The sequence below is a fragment of the Chenopodium album genome, chromosome 2 (assembly GCF_948465745.1).
Source record: "Chenopodium album chromosome 2, dcCheAlbu1.1, whole genome shotgun sequence".
NCBI lineage: Eukaryota > Viridiplantae > Streptophyta > Magnoliopsida > Caryophyllales > Amaranthaceae > Chenopodium > Chenopodium album.
In genome coordinates, this window is record NC_137835.1 from 9,497,443 (window position 1) to 9,508,838 (window position 11,396).

The 11,396-nt window shown below is 33.5% G+C and overlaps 1 protein-coding gene across 1 annotated transcript; it reads right to left on the reverse strand.

Moving 5' to 3' along the window:
- Positions 1-638: 638 nt before the first annotated feature.
- LOC145582597 (uncharacterized) lies at positions 639-9,499 on the reverse strand. The gene is made up of 12 exons (XM_081639577.1): positions 9,221-9,499; positions 8,385-8,503; positions 8,195-8,301; positions 7,995-8,082; positions 5,487-6,447; positions 5,304-5,358; positions 5,126-5,207; positions 4,945-5,025; positions 3,668-3,772; positions 2,929-2,978; positions 2,621-2,741; positions 639-932 (listed from the first exon to the last, which is right to left on the reverse strand). Exons 1-12 carry the CDS (start codon positions 9,396-9,398, stop codon positions 840-842), a joined length of 2,040 nt encoding a protein of 679 aa, XP_081495703.1. The 5' UTR covers positions 9,399-9,499; the 3' UTR covers positions 639-839.
- Between the last annotated feature and the right edge of the window lie 1,897 nt (positions 9,500-11,396).

Consider the following 11,396-nt stretch of genomic DNA (forward strand, 5'->3'; position numbering starts at 1 on the left):
TTGACCAATACCTCGTCTGTAAGCCAAAACATGAACCGAAGTAGCAATAAATCCTACACTTAGCCACACCTGCACCATTCCGATGAATCGGATGACAGCATGACCAAGATAAGGCTCAAGCCATAGTCGCCAAGTGACAGTCTATTTCACGTGGATTATTCCTGAAGGATACAACAAGAAGATAATATCCCGTATATATACACAAATTTTTCCCCAACATTTATAAAAAGTACTACCTCCGTTACAGGTTATGTGCAACGATTAGACATTTTTCCTCTCTGCTTTATGTCAAATCGCTGCACATAATCTGTAACGGAGGTAGTAGTAGTAGTAATAGGTCACTAAGACTGTCAAAAAAACATAAATACACATAAATCTCAGTAGAAACTTGAATGATGGTATTAAATTTTACAAACAGGGGTAGCAGAAAAAGGAAAAAAATACATATAATAGTGATAAAGAAAAAATTTCCTAAATAAATCAACTACTTACACCTATAACCATTAGTCCATTACAATACAACATGAATAAAAAAAAAAAAAAAAAAAAAAAAAAAAAAAAAAAAAAGACCTTATATAACGAAATTCATTAATTTATAGCATAACTTAAACAACGGAACCTGCAAGAGAAAAAGAGAGGAAAACAAAAAGGAGGAATTCGCATTGCAAGGCCTATGGCAATATTATACCATCATTATTTACAGCCCAAAAGCATGAAAATCAAGATGCAAAACCAATCTAGAGGGGATTTTGAATGGATACATCACATGTACTGCTATAAAACAAGTTAGAGACACAAAATTTACACTTACAATTTGACAAACTCCCCACCAAAAAATGTCACATAATTTTACAATTGGATTTATCTTTTGATTTTTGATCTTGCCTCGGGGTCGATGATGACGATGTTGCTTTTGCACTACTTCGGGGAACCTAGAACACCATCATAATTCACTTGGTCATACACTAAAACAAACTACTAAAACATAACACAAATTACATAAATAATAATAATAATAAAATAAATTTTTTTAAAAAAATAGATATAAATGTTAAAAATTTACGATCAAATGGTTATAAGTTTTTAAATCATCAATAACAAGTAAATTCATCTTAATAATGATAAACATATAATCTTTAATGTGTTTAGTAAACCTGAATGGACAAAATACCAACATTAATTATGATTCTATTCCACAAATTGGAAGCTCCAATTTCTATGTCATCAAATTACAAAATCAAAGAACTTCAAACAACACATAAAAGGGTTTTTTCTTTTCTTCTTTTTGACAAAAATAAGTCAAGACAATTTACATTCAATATTCTCTCTATTCAAGAAAAATCCAAAATTTCAAAGCAAAATAAATCCTAATATGAATCTCAATGATATACTTCCTCTATTCCACTTTAGTTAACATGTTTTTTTTTCAACTTTGCCAAAGTAAAAGTTAAATGATTAATATCTCTAATTATTTATAAATAAAAATTATAAAAAGTTTGATATTACAAAAGTATGCTATGAGACAATACTAACAAGATCCCACATAACTAGGTTCTATCATATCTACAAATAACAAAGCTGGTCAAAATATTACTTATAAAATAGTGTAAAATGTCAAAAGGTGTCATTTAAAAAAGAACAAAGGAAGTATATGTCACTATAAATGTAAGTTGATAACAAAACATCTTTCCACATTAGATGGGGAGACCATGTATCCTTTGATATAAATATTATGTAACCAAAACACACTTCATTATATTTGTCTGGAACGAGAACCCTCAACAGATTACATATACAAATACTCCTACACTAAAGACTAACAACTCCAATAAATAGGGAGACAATCATACAATTACAAAAACATCTTAATTAATAAATATTCTAAGATCAATTTTAGACACTGATATATGTGATAATCAATGAATAAAAGTTATACTAATTTGATAACACAAAAGTATAAATTGAGGTAAATCTAACCAGAGCCACATGACTAATTTTCATTAAACATAAATCACAAAAAATAGTCAGAGTAGAGTATGTGAATAGTGCAAAATGTATTGCTAAAAGAAACGGAGAAGAAAAAACAATCTCATGCAATGATATTTCATAAATTACAGTAATTTTGTAATTTTATAAATTGAGCATTCACTAAAGATTATGACTTGAGAAGCACTTGAATTAGATGATGGAATGAATAAGGTAGGTGTTGAGTCTTGAGTGTCCTGATAGCTTTGAAGACTTTCCTTTAATTCTGAAAGATATAGGTTACATTTGATAAACCAAATGAACATAACTATAAGGGTTAGGCTATGTCCATACGGCTATTTTAAATGAATGATTCAATTAGCACATTCAGTGACATAAATTTTTGTCATACCTAATAGTCCAAATAGCTAGTAACTATGTTCATTTTAAAATTCTTTTTCACTACTTCAAAATCTCATGCCAAGTTTATTGTTACCAAGCCACCACAAGAAGTTGCATATCTTGTACGGCAGGCTGTGGGGGCAATGGTACCCAACAATTTACACACTTTTGTTAGTCTATTGAGCATTAATATCAAAGATTAAACAGAGCAATCAGCTTCTTATTTTTCATCGTTATTAAATCTCCCTCTCACCTGGGGACCTGTTATAAGCCTAGAACTGCCAACACTAGAAGCTTGTTGTGGAGGATTCCGCTGCTGCTGCTGCTGCTCAAACTCCTGTTGTTGCAAAGCGATTGCCAACTGTAGATCGGAACTGTCAAGATGCACAGAAAAATATTATTAACCCCAAATGAAAAATAAAAAGAAAATGTTTGACTAAAGCAACCAAACTATACCCAGCAGAACAAACAGTACAGTACAGAACAGAATGACTAATCAAATCATAGAGCACAAAAGGCTATAGGAGAAACAAAAGGTTATTATTTAGTTGGAATAATTACTTCATATTTGAGTCATTCGTTGTTGAGTTATCAATGCTAGCCAGATAGTCCTGAGAAAAAGAAAGAATTAGCAACAGAAATCACAAAATGACAAGTCCTGCTCTTCAGGGAGAATTAAATCAAACATAAATGCATTCAAGCAAAGCTAGTTGAATCGAATGAAAGAGAATTACATTAATATATATAAACACACACGAGCACTTTACCCTCATTCCATTACCCCCTCCCCCACACAAAAAAAAAAGGTAAAAAAAAAGGAACAGTAAAGAATTCAAATTATTCACATATTAAACCAAATAGGAGAGCAACACTGCCAATAGTAAGACGATTATCTCCAACACCATTCCAATTTAGTTTCATCTAATTGGTCTTTTACATGTATGTCCACAATGCAAGCTAGTAAAGGCTAACACTAATAGCAGGTAGCCAGATATAAGCATATATACTTCAGGTAATTATGTATAGTTCAGTTGTACACGTGCACGTAGCCAAATAGGAGAGCAACACTGCCAATAGTAAGACGATTATCTCCAACACCATTCAAATTTAGTTTCATCAAATTGGTCTTTTACATGTATGTCCACAATGCAAGCTAGTAAAGGCTAACACTAATAGCAGGTAGCCAGATATAAGCATATATACTTCAGGTAATAATGTATAGTTCAGTTGTACACATGAGCACAGCATGACCAAGAGAAGAAAACATAGAGATGGAAAATTCAAAGATAAAGGGACATACAGCAGTATTAGCTACAGCATTCTGTTGATCCCATGTACCATTTGAACTGCTTTCCAGCCTAAATTCCTTGAAATTACTAGTCATGAACAGTGTATCTCCATTGACCTGCAGAGATTTGTTGACATGAACATAAGTTACACTATTAGGTTAAAAAAGAGAGAAATGAGGATGAGAGGAAGAGAGAGAGCGAGCAAAAGAAGCCATGTATAGATTGACAATGAAAAGAAATGAACAATTATTTCCTACTACATAGTAGGATTTGCCTGCATTTGAATTATAATTCATCACCTCTTGGCTTTTGGTAATCAAAGTCTCAAAGATACGTAAATACATTCAGCAAACATATTAAACACATTATAATTTAAAAAATATTTGAGCATCTCAGCCAGATATATAACAAAAAAAGAAAAAGAAAAAAGGATGTCTCAAACATAGTTCCTATCACACATCATCTTTTGCAACAAGATACTCTGTCATGCAGACGTAGGGCCAACAGCTCATCATTGCAACAAGACAGTTTGTCATGCGTACATGATACCAACAGCATTTGCCATTTTATCTTTCAAATCTTTCATATAATTGGAAATCCAGGGGATTGCATTGGTTGACTGTAAAGGCAGGGAATACCTTTGCAGATCAAATACCTAATATAACTTGGTTTTCCTCTGCTACTTATTAAATAACTGTAAAATAAATAGTAGCAACTCATTACCCTTAACATCTAATGAGTATTGCTTTGGCAGAAACAGCATTACAGCAGTAAGCAATTTCACGGGTCAGGGGCTTCATATGGCTGGCACACTCAAACCCCAACACACAACTCACAGCCTTAAGCACTTTATAATCAGCATACTATGATGCAAAGCTTGCGCCTCACAAGGGTCTTCTCCCCTACTAATCATACCAAGGGGAATAATATTGCTGAAATAGAACTAAAATTTTGGGCAAACAAATAGTGTTGCATATTGTGTTTTATTGATGACCACAACTAAATATAATTCCTTTTTTCTTTTATTTATTATTATTGCATCATTATGTGTTTAACTTTACATTTGACAATGCACAACTTATACCAATAATATCTTAAAATAAAGGTTAAGATTATGAAAAAATATATATCAAACTTTACAATTATATCAGAAAAGATGGTTAAGGAGGAGTGTGTGAATAGAGTAAGAATCCAAGTGAAACAACAGAAACAAAGGAGGCAATAAGAAAAATAAAATTAAAAATCAAAGACAAACAGATAATCCTCAGAATAGAAAACAATTTGTTACCTCATTCAACTTTTCCCAAACTAAGTCAGGTTGATTCATGTATCCTTGATCTGTGGCTAAAAGATAGAGTTCACCATCCAGCTGCAACAAGCAACATAATAATGAAATTATCCGACAATGAAAAGCCAAGGACAAATAAGCAAAATTCACACTATGTGAAGATATACATATATACACAAACCTTAAACATTGTGCTGAAGTGATTATTTCGAAAAAAAACACAAAGCTTATGGTCATCGAGACCAGCTTGCAAGCAAAATAAGCTGTACAAAAAAAACAAAACAAACTGGCATAAGGGAAAAAGTAACTTCACTCTCAAAAGAACAGGAGCAAATCAACAACAAAAACATGCATTATACCCATAAAAAGTCAACTGGCTGGCATTGCTTTTCAAAAAGTTGTCAATAAGTTCCCCTGAAATGGAGAGGAAACATAATTACAACTTTACAAGTGGAAGAAAAATAGCCTTATGTATAGTACTAGCATGGAAATTAAAAATTAAAATTATAATCAGAAATCACTAAATTCAAAATTAAATGTACCCTGTCTAAGTGATATTCCATGCTTGGGACTCACATCAGAGGCATCTTTAACTCCATTGTCAGCCTGTTCAGCCAAAACCACCTCACCTTCATAGACAGGTTCTCGATCTTCACAGAGTGTTTTTACTGGATCCAGGATACACTCCTCCCCTTCATATATAGGTTCACTTCCATCAAGACTCGACGTAAAAGATTCAACTGCTTCAATGCTGGGCATTGAGCCACTAGATGGCTCATAATCAGCATGACCTGCAATCTGACTAGAAGTTTGTTCTAAAGATAGTTTATGCAACCCCTCACTGACATCAATTACAGGAGTAGACAAGCTTTCAGCTTCTTGATCATTTACTGTATCTTTTGCTGGAGTAGTGTCACTAAGAATCGCTGTGTCAAGCTTGCATTCTGCCAAATCATTTGACAAGGAAACTTCTCCAAGCGGAGTAGGAAATAATTGGTCATCATCTTTTTCAGATGAAACTAATTTCCTGTCCAAATGGTCATGCACTTCATCATTGCCTGATACAGAAGGCTCTACATCTAATGGTCCATTGGTGCTATGTCCTTCACATACATGAGCAGAATTAACAAGTGACTTCGACACATGCACATTCTCATCAAAAGATATCACTACATCTCCTGCAGGGACTGCTTCTATATTAGAAGGTAGATCGACCTTCGATAATTTCAACACTTCTAACAATCGTGCCTCTTCCTCAGCATCTCCTTTTCCAAATATTTGTTGATCAGAAGCTGAACGTGGAGACTCGTCAAAAGATTTTGCCCTTGAGAGGCTAGGTGAAGGAACACCCAAGGCTGCAGTAGTTGCAGCCGCAAAATCAATGCAGTCTTCATCAGATTTATCCTTTCCCACATTCTCCATTTTCCATGTTTCCAAGGCAACAAGATCCCCCATAAGAGTGTTATAAGATTTTGATCCAATTGCTTCAGCAGTCTCGTGATCCTAGCACCCATAGATACACAGACATTATGCCAAAGGGAACAAGGAAGAAGTAACAACAACAAAAACAAAAATCATATTTGAATCTCGAATCTCATAAAGCATCATATAGCAACTATCATATCATCAAATGTATATACTACACATTCCCTTAAGAAATATAAACAATAGTCTTTAAAGAGTAACATTAAAGCATAATTTATACTGTTAGAACCAAAAAAAAACACAGGTATGACTTGAGAGTTTCTTGATAAAAAATAAAAAAATAAAGATCCATACAATTAAAAGATAGGCTTGTCAAGAAGTGGCAGCATTGCCTTATCTGCCCAAAAGGACGTTATCTACATACAAGTTACAATAATATATGTGGCCACTAGTTGATAAGGGAAAGAGAATTAAGTGCAGTCTATGTTTCATAAAATTTCCATTCCCTTGTTCCAATTTTTCCCCCTTCTAGATGGGGTTTGGGGTCCCATCACTTTGGATTTTCTTGAAAAAAAAACATAAAGCACCAAAGTTCAGAACTAAACTTATACCCATGATAAAGCACCAATAGAGGTGGCCAAAGAAATTTGGCCAACAGAGAGTTCCAAAAATTGCCCTTCTCACTGATCAGCACTCTGATTGTAATTTGAGATCAAACATAACCATTTCTAGTTAATTCTTAAACACCCCTATGTTGTTTGCGAGACCACTATAGCCACTTACACAGTACAGGCATCTCCATGCAGCCATGCTCGTAGGAAAAATTTGTTAAAAATAGTTTCTAATGAGCTTAAATACATGACCATCAGCTAGAAAACTGGCTTTAAACCAAATATTTGTGAGTTGAATCCCAATTCTACCAGAACCTATCTGAAAATTCTTGGTTACAAAAGAAAGAGGGGGTGGCAGGGACTAAAATCTGACTCAAACCGGCCCAACCAACCCATATGGTTACTATCAAGGCTTCCATGTAAACCAATCTGAGCACGGATAGTGGGATAAGAAATTGGGGTGGAAAGTAGTGAAATTGGCAGCGTCAACGGTCATCACCCAAGAATAGACATTGATTAAACATCCATGACCAATTGTCCAGCCCCTCTAGCCAGTTCACAAAGCAATCATTGTGGATGAAGTGGCAAATGGCCTTTAGGAGAGCCAATAGCAAATGAGGTAGAGTTGTAGCGTAGAACATCTCAGGGGTAGAGGTTGATGAAGGCAATTGGGGAATAGAAATAATAGCAGCCTAATGAGAAGGTGTTAAGTGGCAAGGAACAAACTTGATGAGAAGGCAGCAAGTGGCAAGGAACAAGCCTAATGAGTAAATTAGAACCTAAACTCTTTATTAAATAGCTTACATGACTTTGTATCTTGATTACCCTAAAATTCTTCTCTTTCTCTGGTTTGAACAAATAACTCCTTAGATTAACACATTCATCACAAGTCATATTCATAGAAGCACCACAACAAAAGCAAAACAGCATATATAAGTCATTGCCAGTATTAGACTAACACTATGCCCTTAAAAATCATCCATGCATAAAATATCCACAATAAAAGAAGCATACCTGAGGATCAACTAACCAACCATGATACAATGGGATACCCAGAAGATCAAATATTGCACACTCTGGAGTAAACTCAAAAGCATCAATCCTGTGAAATCCAGGCCAATTAAATTAATGAAAAATAAGAGAAGACCAAGGCATAAGAAAACCCAAGGATAATCATTACCATGATAAACTTGAAAAAAGAATAAAAATCAGACCTATCAAATTTGACATTTACATCAATGCCAGTCGTAAGCCGGGGCAGCAAGTTTATCGCATCAGAAATATTTTGTTGTTGGTTTTCAACATAACCTGCATCTTTATTCTGCAACCCATTGAGTTAGTTATAACTACCAACAAACACGAAATGCAAAAGTGAATTTGAAATCATACAGGCAAGATATTTACATTGTTATTGCTGTCTGAATCAAGCAATCTCTCAGCAACTAATGAAAGTAGCTTCTCCTGTGAAACTTCATTTACATCAGCACTCAAATTCAATTCATTCCTCAACAGCAGTACATTACCTACATAAGCCCAAAACACCTTATCAGTAAAATCAGGGCTCTTCTTCCTACTACAGCATAAAAATGCCATATAACAACATCTCCTCCTCAAAGATTACAGTGGCAGTTATATATCCCCGTTATTTTCCATAAATTTCAATAAGTAACACAATTATTTCGATAGAATACATTAATTAACATAATTCTGATTCAAGAAACTCAATTATAAACTAAATTTTTTCCTATTATAAACATTGACATAATCACCAGTTATTCCACATTAGAAAAACTCTATCCACATCAATACTCCAATGCTCAACCAAAAGGCGCCACAAACGTAAGTGAATCCTAATTTTGCAAATTCTTCAATCAAATTACTTTGCCAGTTTTCTAACAAACATCAAGATTCTCACTCAACATCCGAAAACAAGCAATTCATACATTCGGGTCATTCACCACACAAAATCAAAGAAAACGTCCTTATTACACAACTCAATCAACCGCGTAAATTTCTTAATCCTAACCAAAAACAACAACAAAACCTAATCACAAACACAGAAATCAACAATTGAAAACAACAAACAACTTCCAAAACAAGCATTTCAGATCAGAAAACAAATTTAGGTTTCCGGCGAAAAATCACACAAGTCTTGAACCAAATCGATTCAACAAATCCAATCAATCAACAAACACAATCAAGAAAAACACGAAACCCTAGAAATGGAGGAGAGAGATTACAGATAGCGATGAGAGGACAAGGTCCATTGTCGTTTTGAAGAATAATAGGAGTAGAACGACCGAAGAAATTGATTGTCTTGGTTTTGTGAAGAACACTTTCAGAAGCAGTTTCATCTGAAGATTGTTGTTGTTCTTGAGGTTGTTGTTGTTGATGTTGTTCATCCGAAGAAGAAGCCATGGCCGACCTCTGTGGTGTTAGCTTAGGAGGAGAGAGAAAAAAGAGAGAAAAAATGGTTTTAAATTTTTGATGTTTATTTATGTTTAGTAGTGGATTTTGAAAGAAAGAAAATGAGATTGAATTGAAATGTTCAAGTTTAAAGTGTTTTTCCGTGATTAAAGTTTGGCTCTAAAATAAAACGAGTTTGTAGTACGTGCGGGTTTGTGTGAGAGAGTCCCTGGTAACAAACTAACAACCAGTTTTGGTACCCCGTTAGACGGTTAGAGTGTTTGACCAATTATGAAACGGAGAAAGTATATAAAATTGAATAAAGTTATGCTATAATTTCGTAAATATTGATGCATTGAAGTTAGAGTTTGATTAAAAACTGTTTAATTAAACGATTTTGTAAAAGTTTAATAGACTGGTTAAAAATCATACTCAATTAAATAAAATAATTCACAAATCTGTAGTCTTTATATAGTAAACTTGAATGGAAGGAAATTCATTTGTTTTTGGAAAGTCTTTATGTTGAAGTATGACAAGTTTATTGAAAGTTATGTTATGTCATTATACTCTTATTCTAATATCAATCCTTCCTTAGCAATTAAGCATTGACTATTAGGTTTGGTAGTTGTATTAAGATAATTGTATCATTCCCAACTTGCCATTATCATTCATAAGTAGGGGTTAAAGTCTTGGTTGATATTAAGAAATGAGACTAAATTTTGAAATGAGACTAAATTTTGTACACCATAAAATTATACTTGAGAAAATTGAAGGTGCTGAAATATAAGAGGTTACTTAATACGAAATATTAATCAAAGAGGGGAAACATTAAATAAACAAATATAAAAATATAGATAAAGTATTATTTTAGTATTGTATTTTTTTTCTTCATAATAGCAATTAATTTTTAAACAATGCGAGTTTTTTAACAAGATGTCACTTAACTATGTTTACTTTTTTCTTTGTGGAAAACTTATTTTTACCTTTTCCTATGTTCTCAAACGTTGATTAGTGTAATTGAGCTAGCTGAGGAAGGAAGAAAAAAAATTGTAAACACGGCCAATCACGCAAGTGTGAATATGTGATGATATGCTCTCAATTTGTTAAGCAAAGGGTGCAAGAGTGATTGTGCCATCGGGCTGTCCAATACGGAGTTATAATTATTGGGCAATACAAGCTTAGCTCATAGCTCAATAGCTCCGTATGGAGTATTAGAGACCCAATTTTAGTAACTAAAAAAACTAAGCGAATTATGGGCTACATTTGTCAACTGGATGTGATGGGCCTTTGAATGTGCTTCATGTCCTCAATCAATCATGAAGGTCACAGTTTCTACGCCTGAAACTAGACGGCCTTGACACAATAACATATTCCTCTTCTAAAAATAAATAAATAAATTCAAATAGATAGTCTAATTTTCAATGTTGATTTATAATCATACTTTAGGGCCTGTTCACATTTACTTAATTTCAATTCAGTTCAGTTTTATTCAGCTTTAATAAGTTCAGTTCAGTTCAGCTCCCAATTTCCCTTTCTCATAAAATATTCATTTCAGTTCAGTTCAGCTTCTAATTTCCCTCTCTAATAAAATATTCAGTTCAGTTCACCTCCAATCAGTTCAGTTCAATTCAATTCAGTTTAGTTTAGTTCAGTTCTGTGAACAGGCCCTTAGTGTCTTTTAGGTTGCATTAGGTTATCTAGAATTCATTTGATCCTGTTGAATCCAATACTAGAATTTTAAAGTCTAGATTTCAATTCCAATTTCTATTTGAGAATTTTAAATTTGGAATTTCAATTTCCAAAAAAACTGTTTAGGAAAACATAAAATTCAAAAATTAGGGAAAAGGAAACGAGCCCCTTATGCTTTAAAAAAAAAACAAAAAAAAAAAAACCGAGCCCCTTATGAGGATTTTAAATGACATCATTTGATATGGCACTTGTAATTCATTAAACTTGACTTAATCCATTAAATGCTTGGAATTGGCCCAAATACAGATCTAAATTCTTGCA

Excerpts from the sequence above, each read along its gene's own strand:
- LOC145582597 (XM_081639577.1), bottom strand. The coding sequence starts at position 9,398 with ATGGCTTCTTCTTCGGATGAACAACATCAACAACAACAACCTCAAGAA. Across the intron at positions 5,359-5,486 it reads TGGAATATCACTTAGACAGG|GGGAACTTATTGACAACTTT; the intron begins GTACATTTAATT and ends TCTCCATTTCAG. Across the intron at positions 3,773-4,944 it reads TTTGGGAAAAGTTGAATGAG|GTCAATGGAGATACACTGTT; the intron begins GTAACAAATTGT and ends AAATCTCTGCAG.